Source organism: Aythya ferina, assembly GCF_964211825.1.
Source record: "Aythya ferina genome assembly, chromosome: 2".
NCBI lineage: Eukaryota > Metazoa > Chordata > Aves > Anseriformes > Anatidae > Aythya > Aythya ferina.
In genome coordinates this window covers 3,485,256-3,505,753 of record NC_140297.1, presented here as the reverse complement: position 1 = coordinate 3,505,753, position 20,498 = coordinate 3,485,256, and the positions used below count along the sequence as shown (strand labels likewise).

Here is a 20,498-nt window from a genome sequence, read left to right as displayed (position 1 = left end):
CCATAAAACCACCCCACTGGGCTCTGTGGGCAGAGCTGGGAAGTCGCTCCACCAAACCCCACGTAGGGCGGTGCTGACCAACAGAACCAGGCCTGCTCCATCTTTTAGGACCGTTGCTCTCATACGACAGTTTTTCACCCCAAAGTGTCGCTGGTGGTGTCTGGAGGACCAACCCCTCGCGTTGGTGGCCATGGCCACCATGGGCACAGCTTCTCCCACACCATGGAGGAAAACCCACGGCTGGCGAAGGCGAGGAGATTAGGTGAGGGGTGGGCTCGGCATCCCCCAAAAGGGCAGGGACCCCGTAAGGAGCCCACCAGCACCACGCCAAGGCTTTGTATGGCCACCACGTGTCCCTCAGCAGCTGGTGGAGCTTTTGGAGACGCGGCCAGGTTAGGGGACATGCCATCCAGGCCACGCTTTCATCCCAGCAAAACCTTTCTGACAGGGGGAAAACACTCTGCTTGCCTCTGCTGGGATTTTTTATCCCATAGAGCCGAAAACAAGACGGGGGGAATTAAAACAAACAAAAAAAAATGAACTAAATCAACCCAGGAAGCCGAGCACAGGCGGGACGTGGCCGTGGCGGCGACGTTGTGCGCGGAGCCGAACACATCTGGAACAAGTTACGGCGCACGGCAACCCGAGAGGAGCCCAGACAAGTGCAAGACGTTACGGCATTGCCGCCTGCGGGGTGGGACGGGGAAAGGGGCCCGGGGACGTGGGATGGAGGCACGGCAGCTCAGGAGGTTTGGGGTCACCCCGAGGAGGCTCATATGGGGGCGATCAGGGGTCCTCTGCTGCCCCCGTGGAGGTGTTGTGGGGTGGGGGGATCAGGATGGGGGTACAGGGGGGCCCAGGCAGGTCTAGGGGCAAAAGAGCAAAACCCTGCTTTGGCCACATGGGGGGCATGGCACTCTCCACCCATGACACCCCACTCCTAAAAAGCACCTTAAAAACCCAAAAGCACCTTAAAACTCCCCAGACCCCTCTCTGCACCCGGAGGATCCCAGTTGCATTTCCACGCTGGCTCTCCACACCCCCATTTCCCCCTATTTTTTATTTTTTTTTTTAAATAAAACCGAGCTTGCTGACCCCCCCCCCCCCCCCCCCACCTCCCCAACTCACCCTTTTGCAACCCCAAACCCTCTTTTTTATATATATATTTAAAAATCCTTTAAGCCCGGACCCCTCCACGGTGCCTCAGTTTCCCCCTCCGCGATGCTCGCGGTGCTCGATGGGGTCCCCCCGCGGGGGGTAGGGGGGGAAAAAAGGGGGTCAGGGGAGGATCTTAGGGGGTCGAAGGGGGTGATAGGAATAGGGGGGGGTCCCGAGGGGGGTGAGTAGAGGCCGGGGCCTGTCCCTTTAAGGGGGGGCAGCGGCGGCCCCAGCTGATGCTGCGGCTCCAATCAGCGGCCCAAGGGCTCTTGGCAGCCGGAGCCGCCGCCGCTCCGCATTCCTCCGTTCTTCCCAAAAGGGGCTAACATGGCGATGGGCAGGATGAGGTGAAGGAGCGAGGGAGGAGAGGAAGAGGAGAGGAAAAGGGGGGAGAGTAAAAAGAGCGAGAAAAAAAAAAGGCGGAGGGGAGAAAAAAAAAAAGCCGAAAAAAAAAGGGGATAAGGGGAAGGGGGATGCGAGCAGGGCTGGCAGCGCGGTGATTCCCTCCTCCCTCCGGAAAGGGGAAGAAGCGAAAAAATAATAATAATAATAATAATAAAAAAAAAAGGAAGCAAAAAAAAGAAAAAGGAAAAAAAAAAAAAGAAAAAGGAAAAAAAAAGAAAAAGGAAAAAAAAAAGAAAAAGGAAAAAAAAGCAGGGGAAAAAAGGCAGAGAGAAAAAAAAGAGGAAAAAAAGGAAAAGAAAAAAAAAAGCGTAGGAAAAAAGCGAAGGAGAAAAAGGCAAAAAAAAAAAAAAAAAAAAAGCGAAGAAAAAAAAAAGAGAGAGAAAAAAAAGGCAAAGAAGAAAAGGCAAAGGGAAAAAAAAAGGCAAAAGGGGAGAAAAAAAAAAAAAAGCCACCAAGCCAGCAACCCACCCAACCCACCAGCTCCTTTTTTTTCATGGAGAGCACAAACCCCAGGCAAGCGGAGGAGGACCGGGACTCCTTTGCGCGGAGACCTTTGCATCAAAATGGTAGAGCCTGCGCCCCCCCTTTCCTTCCCCCCTCCCTTTATTTTATTATTTTTATTTTTTTTTCCAGCCCCCCCTTTTCTTTCTCCCCCCCCCCCCGGTTACTTCGCAGGGGCCCTCCCGCAACTTGCCCCGCTGGAGGCTTTTGGGGAGGGGGGGACCCTGGGGTGGGGGGGGCTCCAAGGGCGAGCTGGGGGCTGCTGCATCCCCCTTTTTGGGAGGGTTATGGGGTGAGGGGGGGGCTGCGAGCATCTCACCCCCATTGCACCCTTCCAAAATGAGCCGGGGGAGCTGCTTTTTGGGGGGTTTTAATTTTTATTTGGGGGGGGGGGGGGAGGCTGCTGCATGGAGGCCCCCCCCCCCCCTCCGTGGAGCGCAGCGCGGAAGCGGTCTGCGTTTGGCTTTAATTGCGGGGTAATTAATGATAATAATTAATGAGGGCCACCCCCACATCGCACCCCGTTTGTATGGGGGTGCCCTGGGAGGTTTGGGGGGGGCAAGGAGGCAGGGAGGCTGCACCCCCCCCCCCCCCCGGGGTGAGGCCCAGCACCCATGGGCCGGGGGGAGGCCGCTCGCCCTGCTTGGGGAGGGTGTGTGTGTGGGGGGGAGCTGGGATTGGGGGGCTGTGGGGGGGGTACTGGGCAAAATGGGGGGGAACTGGGAAAGTTTGGGAGCCCTCTGAGGCCGGAGGATCCTGCGCGGCGCTGGGAGGCCCGGGGCTCCCTTCGGCCCTTTGGGTTCCCGGATGACTCCTTCATGTTGCCGAGCCCCCGCTGCGGGTGGGGGGCACCCAGCGGTGTGTCCCCCACCCGCCACCCCCCCAAACCCAAACCTCACCCCATGGGGAGCTGCTGCAGGGCTGCCCACCCCCCCCCTCCTCACTGCAACACCCTGGCAAAACCCCCGTTTCCCTGCACGCCGTTTTTTTAAAAAAATAATAATAAATAAATAAAGTCATGAATAGCGATGATAATAGGAACGCGGCGCGGAGGTGCGTGGCGGTGACCTATTTTCGCCTGGCGGTGGTTTTCTTTTTGGGGAGGGGGCGGCGAGCAGGCCTTGAGGTGGAGGAAAGGGGGGTGGAAATCCCTCGGGATGTGCCCGGCGGCCTCGGTGTCCCCAAAAGCCAGCGGCTGTGGGGTTGCCCCCGTGCCCTGGCTCCGTGCCCGTCCTAACAGCCGGGGTCACCCGGGCGGCTTTTGGGACGCGGCGAGGGAAGCGCTGGCTTTGGATGTGCCGGGGGGGATGCTGGAGCCGGCCTCAGGCTCGTGAAATTCCTGCTGGCCTTAAATCTGGCCCTAAAACCGTGCCTGTGTCCCTTAGGATGGGTTTGGGAGGTTTCGGTGGTCCCCGGCGGTGCAGGTGGGGATGGAGACGCCGGAGCCCGGCGGGGTGGGGAGGGGGAAAAGTTGGGGACCTGAAATGTTTGTGCTCGGCGGAGGAAAAATCCTTCTTGTTGGAAGGAGGCTGCTTGGTTGGTCGGATTTTGGTTCCCGACCCGAGGTGCTGCCTTAGGGTTTGGGCTCGAATTGCCGGGGAGATCAGCGGTGAGAGCTGGGGGGGAGACCCCAAAGCCCCCATCCCACATAGACAGGGTGCTGCGGGAGTCTCAATTGAGGCAGGAGGCTGGGGTAGAGGCTGGCGAGGTGGGGGCAGCCCACTGAGAGCACCAATGAATTCGGGGACAAAAAGGATGGGCTCAGCATCGACCCGGTGCAGGATCCAGGCCCCGTTGGTGAGACTGGGGCGCGTCCCCCACCCCGTTCCCTTCCATCCTCCAGCTGGGGACAGGTGGGGGCCTCGTCCCCGTGTCCCCACCGCACCAACCACCTCATCCCGAGTTTGGACACGGGGAAGAACCGGGGGGGGGCCTCGCATCATCGCTGGCCTCCCCGGCCGGGCAGGGAGGACGGAGGGAGTGGAGGAGGCCCGGTTGTTGAGGCCAGGTTTGGGGCCGAGCTCTGGGAAGGGCTGCGCTCAACCTTTAACCACGGCGGCAATTTTGTGGTCTGGAGTCGGGCTTGGGGAGCGCCGCAGTTTTTTTCGCCGCAGGAGAGCCAAATCCCAGAACCGCCGGGGCCGATCGGGGTGCGAGGCCAACCTCGGAGGCGTCGAGGGGTGTGGGGGCACCTGCGGGCCTCAGCTCCCACCTTCGAGGGTCGGGGAACCTCGGTGGCACCCCCCAGCTTGTGGCACGGGGCAGGGTGACATTGCTACCCGCTGCCCTTCATTCCACGGGGCCTCATGGTGCTTGATTTTAGGGGAGACTTCATCCTCTTCTCCTCCAATTCTGGGGCTGGGATGCGTGGGGACATCTGTGGGGTCCCGTAGGGGGGATGCTCGCTTGCTCCTCATCCCCGTGACCCCGGTGCAGGGCTCTGCGTGCCGCGGCCCTGCTCGTGCCAGCACCTCGCGCCGGGGCTGGGCAGCGGCTGGATCCGGCCCCTGGCGCAGTCGCTTGGCCGGCAGCCCGGCCAGGGAGGTTAGTGCTGGGGTTTGTCCTCGTTTCCTCCCTTCATCTTCCCTCCGCTTGTTTTTCTCGGGCTGGGGAGGGAGGCAGGAGGCAGCTTGGAGTGTCCGTGTGTCCCCCACACCCTCCTCTTCCTCTTTGGGGTCCCCTAATCCCCCCCCAACCCCTCTGTGCTTGGTGGCACGGAGCGTGTCCCTGCCGTGGGGTCCCCTCCGCAGCACCGAGTTGATTTCAGCTCTGATTTGCAAGCAGCGGGTGCCGGGGGGACCCCACATCTCTGCCCATTTTTGGGGTCCCCCCGGCATCACCCCCATGATTGGGTTTCACCGTTTTTTTGGGGCCGATGGTCTGTCTGTCCCAAAGCATCGCTGTGGCTTTGCAGCTCCGTGCGCGAAAGAAAAGCAGAAGGACGCCCGGAGGGTTGAAAAAAATATATAATTATTTTATTTTTTTAATAAAAATGTGCGAATGCAACCAGCCCTTAACCAGCAGCTCCGGCTCCCCTGCTCTAGGGCCCCTCAACCAGGCCTCTGCGCGAGGCCCAGCCCCGGGGCTGGGGGAAGGATCCGTCCCCAATCCCTTGCTCCAGGACCCATCCCTGCTGCCCTCCAGGCTGCTCTCTGGAAATCGTCTTCGAACCAAAGCCATGAGGGGGAAAAACAACCAAAGGGAGGGGAAAATCAGTCCCCAAAAGCATCCGGCTGTCCCCAAAGAGAGCTAACGCGTTTCTCTGTTGGCTCCTTGGGGGCATGGAGGTGTTTTTTGGGGTGCCTGACACCCCAGGGTGGGACAGGCGCTGAGAACATCGCTCCACCACGGGTCTGGATGTGCTGAGCATCCTCGCCCAGCCAAAAATCATCCTGTACCCAAACCCAGGATGATGTAGGCGAGCCCAGCGACCCCTACAACCACCTCTGCCTCTACTCGGGGTGGCCTCGAGCATCTCCAAAGTTCCCAGCATCCTTCAAATCTCAGGGAAAACACAACCTAGGGAAGGGGACGGCGACGTGAAGCCCATCGGTGGTTTGGGGCCGTGCCCACCTCCCGGCCCTGCAGCACCCCGCAGGCGGGATGCCGGCCGCTGGGGCTCTGCCCGCCGGCAGCACGGCCGAGCTATTGTTTTCCCTTCCTGCTTGTTTTTCCGGACATCCTCGCGAAATCCTAAACCCCCCCTCGCAGCGGCTCCCGGCGAGGTCCCGCTCTGGGAGGGCACGCAGCGGGAGCGACGCTCCGGCAGCTTTTTGCCCCTTTTTATCCCCAAAAAATTGGGCAGGAGCGGCACCGGGAGGAGCTGGAGCCGTGCTGGAGGTAGGGGACAGGCGAGGGAGCGGCGCGGTGGGGAGAGCCTGTCCCATCGCCGGGCTTCCGTGCGTGGCCACGGTCCAAAATCTGGTGGCTTCTTGGGTATTTTGGGGATGTTTTGTGGCTTTTGGGGGTGTTTCTTGAGTTTTTGGTGGTATTTCTTGTTATTTTTCGGCTGTTTGTCCTCAAAATTGTTGTCAGGATTGTCTCATCGTGTTTGACATTACCTGGCCTCAAACCTACAAGGAGAGGCTGCAGGTCCCATCCGAGGGTGCTGGAGTTTGAGGGCAAATTTCATGGATCAAACCCCAAAGCATTGGCACTGGGGTCAGCATCCTTTTAGCGCTGTGCCTTTGCGTCGTTTAATTCTGAAAAAAAAATCTGGTTTTAATGCTTTTTTCCTTCCTCGAGCAGAAGTCTGAGCGTGCCGTTACGTAGGGATCCAGCAAAGCGCCTTCGTCCCCAAAATGCAGCGTTGTCCAAACTGAAAATAGGACGGGCCTTTAGATATAGATTTATTTTTTGATGAGCAAGGATAAACGGCGTCCCGAGCTCCTTATCAAAGCACTTTCCCTTCGTGCAATTTTAGTACTTAAGGCCAACGTTAAACGCTTCGGCGGGCGGAAATGATACCCGAAAGCCGGCTGCGGGTTTTCACGGGAGAGCTGAGTTTGGGGGATTTTCAGGGGGCTGAAAAACCTGAAGGAAATTCCCGGATTAGGGTCTCGCAGCCGCCTCTTGTGCTGCGGTGCGTGGGTGCAAGGGGGGGGTGTTTAAGTAATAAGGACCTCTCTGGTCCTTGCTTCCTCGTGGTGGCCAAATTTGGGCTCCCCGCGGTCCATCCAGCGAGCATCAGCATCTGCGGTTCCCACCTCGCCCTTATCTCCTGCTCGCATCCTGGCTCCCATGTCCAGCCAAGGGGCAGCAGCGAGATTGCTTTGAAGGGGAAGGAAGGAAACGGGGGCTTGTGCGCATAGAAAAAAAATATAAAAATCATAAAAATAATAAAAAAAATCCATTTCCATCACAAAACCTGCACGCGGAGGGCCCCCCGCTCGCCCCCAGCATCCTCCCCATGGGCTGTTTCAGCCGGGGCTTTGGCAAGGATGGTTGGAAATGCTCTTAAAATAGAGCCGGAGGGAAGCATCCGCGCGGGGGGGCCGGCTGCAGGCGCCGGCTGGCCCGGCGGGGTGGGGATTTCGTGGCCACGCCGCTTTCGAATAATCCTGACGGGGTTTTGGGGCTCGGTGGCAGCGCCGGGTGGTTTGGTGTTAGCCCCGGTTGGGTTTGGGAAGAGGGTGCGAGCGTCCTAAGGGATGGGGGGGGCGCCCAAAATTGGGATGTGGGGTTGGGGACGCAACGTGGGGCTCGCTCCCACCACGTGGCACCACGTTGGGCCTCTTGCGAGGCTGAGCCCTATAGCCACCATCGAGCCAAGGCAGCGATGGCAAAAGCGGGGTTTTTCATGGAAATATCCACGTGTTTTTGCGGTTAACCCATGGGAAGGGGCTGTAGGATCGCCCCCTTTGTGCCGACGCGGCCCCCGGGGGGGGACTTTTGGGGACGAGGCGGGGATGTGACCCCCGCGGGCGCCTCGACGCCGCGGCTCGGGGCTTGGCTGGGGCGCCGGCTCCGGGCGAGAGCACGAAAGCATCTGAGAGCAATAAAGAGCAAAAACCCTCCCGCTGACAGGCCCGGGCTGAAGTCACCGGCGGGCCGCGGCCAAGACACGCATTGTCCTCGCTGCTGCTGGGACTGATTAGAGCCGCCTGGCAGGACCCGGCGCTGGGTGAGGGGTCAGCCCCTTTTTGCCAAAAACGCCTCGATCCGGAGCGAAAAGCCAGCTTTTTGTTTTCCAAGCTGGGCTGCGACGCCGTCCAGGGGACCTAATTTCCCCTGAATTGCCCCCGTTTCTCCGCCCGCGCACCTCTTGCCGGCCTCGCGGCATCCAGCGGCGGGAACCGGGCAAGGTGCACCCCGGCGTGGTGGATGCTGGAGGAAAAAACCTGAATTTAGGGGTTTTTGGAGCAAGATCAGGGAGGGAGAGTCCCTGGCAAGCAGCGAGGAAGCTCGGTTGAGGGCTTGCTGTTTCTTCGACGTTCGTGGTGATTTTTGTTATATCATCTTTTGGCTATCCAGATTCCTCCCGTCGGCGCGTCATTGGGGTTGGAAAACGGGGACGGACGGGTGGATGGGGGGACAGATGGGTGGCTGTTCCAGCTGGGATGCAGCATTTTGTCCCAAATACACCCACAAATCCTCTTTTTTCCACCTCCTTGCCCCGCTCCAGGCTGTGGAGCTGCCTTTTTCCTCCTTTTCCCCAGGGCGCAAGCGCTTGCTGGGGCTGCCCTGTGCCGGGACCGGGGAGCCGCTGGGTGGTTGCGGAGCAGAAATTCCGAGAAAATGAAAAAATTTAGCAGGGAGGAGGAGGGATGTTGTTTGTTTGTTGAGAAAACAAAGAAAACACCCATTTTTTATTATTCGAGCAGTTTTTTTTCATGCGCTTTTGCCTTTGGCTTGCAAAAAAAAAAAAAAGACAAACAAAGTGCGTCTTGCTGGAATCCGTCTGTTGATCAAGAGCTGCCGTTTGTCCCAGAAGAAAAGTGTCAGCTGAGGAAGTCCCATGGAGCTGGAGGTGCAGGATGAAGCTGCCCCTCTGCCTCCATCACGGCACCGCATCCCTGCGGTGGGACCGGGCGCGTCCACGTGGCCGCATCCAGATCCCATCCGTGGAGGTCTCTTGGGTGCCCGGCATGGAAAGCAAGAAGGGAGCAAGGGGGAAGAAAATCTGGGGTCCCCGTGGGATGGGGGATGAGGATCCTGGAGGGTCTGTGCTGTGGAAAATGTTTGTGGGTTGAAATAAATACCAGGCAGCACCAGCAGTGGTGTTTGCAGCATCTCCCGGCTCGGGGCTGCAGCTCCCAGACTTGAGTTTTACCAGGTGCTGCCTTTCCCCGGGTAATTAAAAGGAACAAACGGGCAAAAAAAGGGATAGAAAAAAAAATGTGTAGGTCATCCTGGTGAGTCCTGCTAAATTAACTGCCGATGTGAGCTAGAGGATGTAGTGGAATTCAGTAATTTCTTTCAAGGGGGGCTTGCTCGACCAGGATTTTGCTCGGGATGGAGTAGGGCGAGGTGGTGGAAGAGCCGCCGGGTTCGTCTGTGTCTGCCCCAACCTCATGGGAGAAACAAGAGGAGGAGGAGGTACAGCCCAGAGGCTGCTTTCTGGGCAGAAAAGCCACATTTGGGGGATTTCATGCAATTATGCTGTGGAAGTGGAGAGGTTTCAAGTCCTAATTTCTTCCTAGCTAGGGGGGATAGATCTCAGCCAGTGCCTAAAGTTGGTGAACATCCACCCCGGGGAACCCCATCTGATTCAGGAGGTTGAGGACGTATGGAAGTGTCCCCTCTCCTGTGCTGCATCTTCTCTCCATGGACATGGAGGGCTGAGGGGCTTTGGCCACCACCACATGGTGGTGGGGTGGTTGGGGTGCCTCCTGCCCACGTTGAAGGGCTTTTGGCAAGGGCTTGTGTAGTTTCAGCCCGCCCTTGCAGTGGGTTTTCTCCTCCTTGGTTGAGTCTGATGGACTCCGATGGGTGGTGGAGTGGTGTGGTTGGGCCTGGTGGTGGGACTTCTTGTGTGGTAACTCCCAGAGTTTTTGGTTGGCGTCTTCAAGCTGGGCCTGGTGGTGGAGCTTCTTGGTTGGTGACCCCAAAAGCAGTCTGGTAGGGGAGGGCTTGGGTTGGCATCTTCAAGCTGGGCCTGGTGGTGGAGCTTCATGGTTCGTGAATGCAAGTTTAGTCTGGTGGTGAAGCTTCTCAGTTGGCCTCTCTGACCTGGGACGTGTGGACAGGGATGGGTGGCGTGGCCGGGCAGGTCTTTTTTTTCCAGAGGAAAGAGCCTTCCTGAACGCTTTTATTTCCTTCCTCCCCACAGCTGATAGTCGAAAAGACGACTGACTACCCTTCGGCCGAGTACTCCCTGGTGGAGGATGTAGCCCTCCACTTCACGTGTTTGATGGACAGACTGAACGAGCAGCGCCTCTTTCAGCCGGACCTGTGCGACGTGGACATCGTGCTGGTGCAGCACAAGAGCATCTTCCCGGCGCACAAGGGGGTCCTGGCGGCCTACAGCCAGTTCTTCCACTCCCTCTTCACCCAAAACAAGCAGCTGCAGCGCGTGGAGCTCTCGCTGGAGGCCCTCACCTCCCAGGGCCTCCAGCAGATCCTCAACTTCATCTACACCTCCAAACTCCTCGTCAACTCCTGCAATGTGCAGGACGTGCTGAACGCGGCCGCCGTGCTGCAGATGAACAACATCGCCTCCTCCTGCCAGGACCTCCTCGACACGCGCTCGCTCAGCCTGGCCGCCGACATGGCCCTGCCCGCCGAGGGCTGCGCCGGCCCCCCGCCCTACTACTGCGAGATCAAGCAGGAGGTGGACGCCCCCCACCCCAAAATCTACGCCCGGGAAGGCAACGACCCCTACTCGGTGCGGGTGGAGGACGGGGCAGGCGGTGGGACGCTCCCCGCGGGGCCGGCCAAGCAGTACTACAAGGAGGAGAAGGACGGCGGCCCCGGAGCCGTGTGTAAGATGGAGGGTGAGGAATCCGAGGAGGACCTGGACAGCCAGGGCTCCTACAACCGGGAGCAGATCATCGTGGAGGTGAACCTCAACAACCAGACCCTCAACGTCTCCAAGGGGATGGAGGGGAAGGCGGCCGCCAGCGAGGCGGCCGTGATGGGGCGGCCCGACGGCGACGGGCGTGACACGGAGGAGGACGGGGAGGAGGAGAACGAGGAAGGGGAGGAGGAGGAGGAAGAGGAGGAGGACGCGGAGGTGGGGGAGGAGGAGGAGGAGGAGCACAGTGAGGAGGAAGACCTGGAGGAGACGACAGAAGAAGAGGAGGATGAAGATGACGACGAAGATGCGTCGGAGGTGAAAAGAGAAAAGAGCGGGCAGCCTCGTAGGGGCAGCCGAGCATCCAAGGCCACCAAATCCACCATGGCCACCAGGTCGCAGGAGATGGCCAAGGCAGAAGAGGAGGAGGAGGAGGAAGAGGAAGGGCAGCGAGGGAGGAAGAGGAAGAAGGAGCAGGACGGGCTGGGCCAGAAGGTGAAACTGGAGGAGAAGCAGCACTACCCGTGCAAGAAATGCCCCCGAGTCTTCAACAACCGCTGGTACCTGGAGAAGCACATGAACGTCACGCACAGCCGCATGCAGATCTGCGACAAGTGCGGCAAGCGCTTCCTCCTCGAGAGCGAGCTGCTGCTGCACCACCAGACCGACTGCGAGAAGAACATCCAGGTGAGCCACCATCCCATTTTCGGGGGGACATCCCACCACGATGGGCATCCCACCACAGGGATGGACATCCCACCGTGATGGGACATCCCACCTAGCATGGAGAACGTGTTCCCGGGGTCTACACCCTGGGAAGGGCTCCTGCTCAAAAATACTTTTGACCTTGCTGATGGCACGTGGTGGACAGGAGGGACCCTTGCTTCTCCCGTGACTCATATTTAGGCTTGGGGGTTCCCACGGTGGCAGGGGACTGGTGGATTAGTGCTGGGGGACTGTGGTTTCCCCTGGCCAGCTGGGTGGAAATGGGGAGTAACTTCAGGGGAGTTATTTTTTCTTTGGGTTTATTCAGTTAATCTGCATAAAACGTTGCGAGCCCCTAATGGAGAAGCACTCCAGCCGGTTCCACCCAGGCTTAAAGCAATTTAGCTTAATTCAAAGAATTGCTGACACGAGCTGAAGTGGTTGTAATCTGCCTTTTGTGCTCGTTAGCTTGCGTATTAGGAAATTTCTGAACCCACTTGACATCTGCGCGTGGCTTGGGCATGGCGTGCCCTTCACCTAGAGCTAACAGGATCTTTGTCTGCGTGTGCATATTGCCTCTGTTAAATCAGTTTTGGGGGAATAGATAGCTGTCCTGGTTGAGCAGCAAAATTACACATTCCTGCAGAGCCCTCCAACTTCTCTTCTAATCCCCAGTGACCAGTTTTGCACAATGCCACTGCTACAGATGAAATAAATCGTGTCTTCTGTAGGGCTTTGCACGTCATCCTTCCCATCAAAGGATGGGATTTTGAATGGTCTGGCAGCCCTCCCAGGTGAAGGGAACACAGCCCAGGTGCTACTGGAGTCTGTTAAGGCTTGTATCCCAAATAAAACGGGTGATGAAGCCTTTTGGGGCGTCTTTCTGAGAAATTCAAGGGGCTGAGGCTGCTTTTTATGGATATGTTTGTGTTCACTGGCCCGGGACCAGTGAGAGCATCTCCAACACCCCCTGCCCGTGGGGTTGTGGCTGGTTTGGAGCCTGTCGTAAAGCAATTCAAAATGGGTTTTCCCAGAGCGTTGCTTCGTGCTCTTCTGCTTTTCTTCCGGATGACATGGGGCTATCATCCTCCACCTCATTGCTTTTTTTTTTTTCCTCTCACCTTTTTATCCCCTTTCCAGGTGATTTCAGAATAGGGTGAACCGCAGCTGCCCCTGTGGTGACTTCCCTCTGTGCAAAGCGTGGCTCATTACCTTTCACTTAGTGAGGCGTTTTAAATTTTATAAATAGAAGCCAAATTCACTCAATTTACTCCGACAATATTGAATAACTTTATTAATATACTGTGGAATTGTTTCTGGATGGAAATTAGATTTTTTTTTTTCAACTCTATACCTATACGGGACAGGTTTTATTTCTTTTTTTTAACCACATCCGTGGAGGGACTTTTCCTCTTATTCCATTCGTGTCAGGTGCTCTCTTTTGCTGACTAGTCCCCAAATCTCACCCATGAGCTTTGCTCCCTGCGAACGTTTCCCATCATCACCCATGGCCCTGCAGGCTCCGTAAGCGGCTTTCCGGCCACCTGAAAAAAGATTCAGCCTTTGCTTTGTCGCGTTGGTTCTCTGAATCTCTTTTGGCCGTCTCCAGTGTGGTTTTCCTCTTAACTTGCCAGAATTGATCTTATTTGCCTTGTCTTTTGCCTGAGGGTGCAGGGCTCTGCCCTCGAGGCAGCTCGGTGGCAGCTGGGGGCTCCCCTTCATCTCCCGCTTTCTCTCTCTCTTTAATTTTAATATTTCCCTGCAGCCTTTTCCTTTTTAAGCGGAGGAATGTGGAAGTTGTCCTGAAACATCTCTTAGAGCAGAGATAAAACTGTTCCGATCTGTAGAAATATTTACTTAGAAACGGCAAAGCTCAGAGGACTGCTCGTGCTGAAATTCGGGCCTGCCAAGAAGAAGGAAGGCGAGCGCTGGGAATGCCTCCGTGACCCTCGTCGTGCCTCCCAGGCACCTAAATATAAATAGAGACACTGTGACTACATGACATAACAGTATATTTTCCACGGTGCTGCAGCCTCATTCAGTGCAAAATTTGGATGAAGCCCATCAATGAGCTCCTTGGGGTGGGAGGAGGAGGTCGAGGCCGCGTTATCTGCGCTTCTTCAGGCCCCGCTGTGAATCCCCAGGGGTCTGCTTGGCTGTGCTGTTGCCAGATGCCTCCTAGGCATCAATTAATTATTTTTCTCAACACACCAGCGAGCTGAAGAGACTCTGGGCCTGGTTGGACAAGAGGAGGATGAGTATCCATGTGCATTGAGGCTCAGTAAACAGTTTTGCCCCGATTTAGGCAATTCCCAGCCCTCCCTCGTACGGCGATGTGAGCTGAGCTCGTGTGGTAGCCATGGGCACACGGTGAAACACCAACTGCAACCTGTGCCAGAAGTGAAAAAACAGGTCCTGACAGCCAAGGTTACAGCTTTTTCTGGCCATTTTCTGAGAAACATCAAACTTGGTGGAGCAGGAAGGAGTCTCTACCATAACTTCCATGGGGAGACTTTGCACGTGCTTAAAAATGTCGCGGCGTGACGTTGTGTTGTGCAAGTGAACGGGTTTTGGGGTCTGCCTTGGTCCCGGTTTTGGGGTCTGCTTTGGTCCATTAATGACTGTTATCTGAGTTAATGGGTATTAATGGAGTTGTGGGGATTAATGGATGTTTTCAGAATTTATGGATATTAATAGAATTTGGGGGATTTTCAGAGAACTCATTTCGTGCTAAAGTATCCAGAATACCTGCCAAGGACTGAAGTCATGCTGCCCTAGCTTGGGCCTCTCTTTTTTCCCCATATTCCTTGCAGCCTCCTAATGCTGAGATTGAGGGTTTTTTTTGAATATAAGGTCTTCATTGTGTGCAAGCAGGAAAGCCCCAGCTGGGTGTGAGCCCCTGGTGCAGGAGGCAATGGGTATGCGAGAATTGTCGCATTCTCCCTTGGAAAGGCATCACCCTCTTCCCCATCCAATGGACAGAAATTTGAGTTTTGGAGGTTTTGAAGCATCAAGGTCTGGAGCAGACTTGGTGGTGTTATGTTGGCTGCAGGTTTTGTTGATGACGTTGTCTTTTAACGAAGCAAAACCCCAAATGTGGCCATGCCTCGGGACGTTTCCCTGCCTCCCTGCCCAGCCCCTCTCTCGTTGCAGTGCGTGACGTGCGGGAAGGGCTTCAAGAAGCTCTGGTCGCTCCACGAGCACAACAAGATCGTCCACGGCTACGCCGAGAAGAAGTTCTCCTGCGAGATCTGCGAGAAGAAGTTCTACACCATGGCCCATGTGCGCAAACACATGGTTGGTGAGTGCAGGAGGCGCCGGGGCTGCGGGAGGTCTCCTTAGGGTGCTCGTCTGGCAATCCCATGATGACGAGCATTTTTCTATTTCTGCCGTGTTGGGAATTTGGGGCTGGGTTAACTCTTGGTGAGCTTTCTAACGGCAAGCTGAGGCATTGAGATTTGCCTTTTTTTATCCTGCGGTGCTGGGTGGTTAATGCTGAGCGTGTGCCTGCTCTGTTCAGCTTGCTTTTGGAGCAGGCACGGCACCGGGGAATCTCATTTATTTCATTTAACCAGAAAAAAAAAAAAAGACCTCAGAAGTGATCAAAGGAGGGTTTGAAGTGTAACCATCCTTCCCTTGTAAAAGAGGATGAGCCTGCGCCAGTGCTGGGCTTTGAAAAGCAAACTGCACATGGCCATGGTGGTCACGTCCCTCAGGCTGGCTGCTGCTTCAGGCACCAAAAAGGACCAAAAAAGGGATTTTTTTTGCAGGCAGTGAGGGAGGTGTCCCACACTGGGTTGTTTTAAGGAGAACTCTGGAGGACAGGGTGCTGTTGGTGAGCCCCAGGATGTGCTCACGGGTGGCACGGTGCTGCCGTGCACCTTCTCAAGATGTTTTTGGGTTGACCATGGTTGGGTGATTGTGGGATTTGGGGATCTTGGGACTGTTGGAGGTGGATGTGCGGGGAGGGTGCATGACGCTGCTCGCCTCTGCTCCAGCTCACACCAAGGACATGCCCTTCACCTGCGAGACCTGCGGGAAGTCCTTCAAGCGCAGCATGTCCCTCAAGGTCCATTCGCTGCAGCACTCGGGGGAGAAGCCTTTCAAATGCGAGGTAAGGTCCTTTCCCTGGGAAGACATTTTTTTGCATTATTTTAGGGGAAAAAAAAAAAGATTTTTGTGCCGCTCCCACACGCTGGTGATTGGGCAGAGGTGGGACGGGACGCGGGGGTGTTCGAGGTGCTCATTGTCCGCTCGTCCTCACCCTGCAGAACTGCAACGAGCGCTTCCAGTACAAGTACCAGCTGCGCTCCCACATGAGCATCCACATCGGGCACAAGCAGTTCATGTGCCAGTGGTGCGGCAAGGACTTCAACATGAAGCAGTACTTCGACGAGCACATGAAGACGCACACGGGTGAGAGAGAGCTCCTGGCTTGTGGGATGGGGAAGCGATGGGGTGCGGGTGGCACGGGTGGGGTTGGATGATCGCCTCTTTCTCAACCCATGCACCCCTCCCCAACGCAGGCGAGAAGCCCTACATCTGCGAGATCTGCGGGAAGAGCTTCACCAGCCGCCCCAACATGAAGCGGCACCGCCGGACCCACACGGGAGAGAAGCCCTACCCCTGCGACGTCTGCGGCCAGCGCTTCCGCTTCTCCAACATGCTCAAAGCCCACAAGGAGAAATGTTTCCGCGTCAGCAACCCCCTGGCTTCGGACACGGCCGCCCCCCAGCCCGCCGCCAGCCCGGCCCCGCTGCCCCCCGGCCCCGGCGTCTCCCCGCTGCCGCTGCTTCATCCCCTCCCACAGAGCCTCCCTCCTCCTCCTCACCTACCGCCCCCGCCTCCCCTCTTCCCCGCGGGGAGGATAAATTCCAATAACAACTAGGTGCCCCCAAACGCCCCGCACAGACTGCTCTGCCCTTCGGAAACGCCCGGGGAGCCGTGGCTTTGCTTGCTCTCTACCCCCCTTCCTCCTCATTTTGGGGTTGTTTTGGTGGGTTTTATTTTATTTTATTTTATTTTGTTTTCATTTTCTCGCCCATAAAGCCTTTTTTTTTTTTTTTTTTTTTTTTTTTGTGGAGAGGGGGAGCTGGGGGAAGCCCCTGAGGAGCGTGGATGCTGGGGGTGGGGGGAACCGTCCGTAAAGGTGCAGATAAAAGGCATCGCTCTCCGTTTTGTCCCAGCCGTCAGCCCCCGTGCAGTCTTCCACCAGCAATCCCCGTTATTGGGAAAACAGGGAAGGGAAGCCTCTCCCAAAGGGATTTTTCCCACCAGGAGATGGTGATTCAACCCAGCGAGGGGACAGATGCCGACGTGCAGGTTCCATCGGCTCCGTCCCCAGCTGGGCTGCTCGTCCCGACCCTCCCCGGCTTGCCCTTTCCCCACGCATCGGCTTCATCTCCATGCCAAGAGGGCTGTGGGGCACGGAGGGACACGATGCTGCGCCATCCTGGGTGCCAGCACTTCCGTATTTATAAGCAGAAATCTAGCTAGTGGTGCTTGAAACCCTGTACTGTAAAGCTGGTCTTTAATCAGGCCCTTTCCCCGAGAGTTGAGGTGGGCACTGTGCAAGAGCTTCCCGCTGGCCCTGGTGGCCTTTGGCGAGGAGATGTCCCCGTTGGAGAGCCATCAGCAGCCCTCGCCTCGTCTTCCTGCCCCAACACAGGTTTTCCTCCCCGATAGGCAAAAGCACAAACACCGGTGCTGTGTCCTGGGGCATCAGCAGCCAGCTGCCCCTTTGGTTTTGGGGGTTTTGGGGGGGTTTTCTTCTGGTCCCAGTGAGAGCCGGCTTGCTGGGGATGCTCTGGAGTTTGCAGGGTGGCTTTGGAGGAGCTCAGATGGCCTCGGGACCGGTGGGAGGGTGGCTCCGGGATGGAGGAGCGGGATGCAGCCCGTTCTCGGCAGAATCAGCCCAGAATAGTGCCTTAACAATTCGAATAAACCCCTGACCCTTAGGGGAACTCCAGGCTGGGAGCTGCTGGGTCTCATCCCAAGGATTAGACCCTGGTCAGCCCGTTGACGTCCCATCCTCCAACTTCTTGCCATGCCAGGAAAGCCCACGTTGCTCTACCAAGCTTCCCATCCCAGTAGGGTTGGCAGCCCCTTGAGGGGACCCCGATGTGCCCGTGTTGTCCCGAAAAGGGCTGCGGTTGGCTCAGTGTTGCCCCACGGTGTGGGTTAGCACCTTTCCGGCCACCTTGTCCTTGCGTGTTCCTCTCCCAGTGAGCTGAATGATGTTGAAGTTGAGCTGGTCTTGGATTTCACTTTTTCAGCCTGGCTTCATGCCAGCGGGGGAGAAGAGGAATTGTGGTGGGGAGCGGCAAAGCCAGGGAGGTTTTGCTGTTTTCTTTTTTTGTCTTTTTTTTTTTTTGTCAGACGCCGGGGGTCCAAGGTGGGTCTCTTGCTGCTGTGATTTACCTTGGGGTGTCACGCGTTGATCTGACCATGTCTTCGTGATCTCTCTGCCCAGGAAAATGCCCCTGGTCTGGGTCAGGGTGAGCTGGGAGCACCGCAGAGACCCCAGCCCGGGCAGAGAGGTGCCAGGCAAGAAGTGGGGCTCGTTGCAGCTGCCCAGGCCAGCAGATGTGTGTGGATGTGGTCAGGTTGTGGAGGAGGTCTGGTGGTGGTTAAGGAGGTAGAGAGGACACTGCAGGAGCCCTTTCTCATTCGCACCTCAGTCTGGGCAGTGTCGGGGTGCTGGGGAGGGTGATCCACGCCTGGCTCTGTGCGAAGTCTTTGCGCTTCGTCTCCTGGACCAAGCTAGCAAAGCGCTTGGGCACTTCTAAACCTGCCCCTGCGTAGCCAGGAGGGCTCATCCACGTGCTCAGGAGCTCTGCTGGATGGGGTTGTGCAGGGCCAGCAGCCTCACTGGGACAGGGCAGAGCCCGCTCTCCCCTTCTCCAGCTCCCACCTGTGAGGGACACGGGCTCTTGGTTCTTGGGGCCATTGGCTTTTTGAAGGGACCATGACCCAGCCTGGAAAGTAGTTGCTTTGGAGGCACTTTCAGTGATACCTTTGGAGATGTTGGTGGGCCTCAGTAGGGTGGTCCATGCTGTCTCCTCCTTCTCTGCCTTCCAGACCCCTTCCCCTTGGGCTCCCTTGGGTTTCTTTCCCCTTGCACTCGGCATTGAGACAGGACGGGAGCCCGCACCCCAAGGAGACTTCACCTTGCCTGTATGGTCTTCTGTGACGGAGCCCATCAGCCTGCCTGCCTGGCAGACTTCTCCCCCCAAGTAAATCCCTACACCAACGCATGCCCCCTCGTACCGCTCACCTGGAGGTGGCTTTCCCCATCCCTGCCCCAGCTCTTCCTCTCCCAGCGAGGACCTGTCCCGCTCAGATGTCACCAGGAGATGACAGCTCCTCCTCGAGGCTGATGAAGCCTCCTTGGGCTCAGGTGGGAAGAGTTGGCCCTCAAAAAACTTCCTGGTCCATGGAAAACCCAACGACTGCTCTCAACCACCTCCAGTCCCCTTCGAGAGCCTGCCCGGAGAGCCGCTTGGAGACGTCGAGATGTGACCATGCACACAGCACTTTGGAGAACCAGATCCCTGCTGCTCCCTCCCCTCTCCGAGGCCTGGGCAGCTCCCAGGAGTCCTACACAGCCTTCGAGCCCTTTTGTCTACGCCCTGACTCAGTCCCGATGTGTCTCGTCGTGTCTGGTTTTCATTAACGTACTAAGAGCTCAACCGAGTCGCTCCCACAGCGCCTCGTCCCACATCCACCCCGGTCGGCCCCCGTCGGCCCCCATTGGGTTAGACGGGGCGGAGGAGTTGGGTCCGTTGTTTTCAAGCTTTTTATATTTTATTTTATTATTATTATTATTATTTTTTAACTCTTGCACCTTAATCTCTCACATCCCTTCTTCGACAGACCGTGAGGGTGGAGAGGGGCTTGGTTTCCATCGCGCCTACCCGTGAGCAGACCGCAAGGCAACGGACCTGGCGGCGTTTTGGGTTTTCTTTTCCCTTTGCTTTGAACTCTGGGGAGGGAGGGAGCCACGCAGGGAGGGTTGTTTTTGTTTTTCTATATCCCAGGAGCCTGGTAGCACAGACCAGTTAGCCTCATAATGCCCATGAGGTACGGCTGGCCCTTCGGACCACAGCCATAACCCAAGCGCGGTGGGAAGGTGATGGGTGGACGGACGGTGGGAGGGAACGGCTGTGACAGTGCAATAGAGACGAGCATCCGCTGCTAGACAACTCCACTGATTAAACTCTTGGTTCGCCTGAAGTCAAGAGGGAAGGACAGATGGACAGACGCCCTTGGTTCACACGGACGGAGAGAGCTTCCCCGCACGCAGCCCCGCTTAATGACACGCAACCACGCCGGAGTTGGGTCGAACTCACAAAGGAAGAAAATTGTTGAAAAACAGGAACAAAAAAAAAAAAATAAAAAATAAGAACAACCTCGGTAGCATGGAACTTGAAGGAAATGAACGAAACCCCAAGCACTTGCCTCAAAACTAGTTTCTCATGCCTGGTGTTCGGCTCTGTATTATTTTGCGGCATTCAGTACCGGTTGCCCAAACATGCCAAGTTAAAGAGTGTATCGGTGGCTCTACTAGTGTGAACAACCTAAACGAAGCACTTTATTCTGTATAGATAAGGGAAGACGGGGAGGGGAGGGGAAGCGTGGATGCTTTTCGGAAGCGTCTTAAGTAATGTTCTAGGAAATGTATTATTATTATTATTATTACTTTTTTTTTTTTTTTTATGACCATGTGTAATCAATATATGTTTATCTTTAACGCCAAGTACAGCAGTTACTCTCTTTGGGACGGTGTGAGGAGGGGGAGGCTGAGGCTGCCGGTTTAGCCCATCGTCACGGGGCCACCGGGGCAAGGCTGCAGGAACGGGCGACTCTTGCTGTGGTCTTGGCCCCGTTGATTGTCCGGGAGGTCCCAAGAGGTGCTTCAAAGCTGCCTTCCAGGGCACAGCTCACAGCCAGCCTTGGCACCGCGGCCCCAGCCTGAGCCATCTTCTGCCTGGGGGTGCTGGAGCTGCTCTCTGGGCCACCGGCGAGCAAGACGAGCCACGGCAGGCTGTTTGGGGGTGTCCCTAGAGGCCATGGTCCTTGGCCGTGCTTTGAAACCTGCTTTTGGCCTCTCACCAAGGCACGTTCAGGGGTCGCTGAGCTCTGGAAGTGGTGAGAGGACAGAACCGGGCCTTTCCACCGCGTTCTCCCAGTCTGGAAGTGTTACGACTGTTACCAAAGAGGTTGCAAAGTGGAAGGACTGAATCAATAAACGATTTGTCTTTTATAAAAGAAA

At 56.6% G+C, this 20,498-nt stretch overlaps 1 protein-coding gene across 1 annotated transcript; it reads left to right on the top strand.

Moving 5' to 3' along the window:
* The first annotated feature begins 1,423 nt into the window (after positions 1-1,423).
* ZBTB47 (zinc finger and BTB domain containing 47) lies at positions 1,424-20,498 on the top strand. Its single transcript, XM_084508321.1, has 6 exons — positions 1,424-2,129; positions 9,836-11,206; positions 14,378-14,525; positions 15,223-15,338; positions 15,496-15,640; positions 15,751-20,498. The coding sequence occupies exons 1-6, from the start codon at positions 2,127-2,129 to the stop codon at positions 16,110-16,112; spliced, it is 2,145 nt and encodes a 714-aa protein (XP_084364447.1). The 5' UTR covers positions 1,424-2,126; the 3' UTR covers positions 16,113-20,498.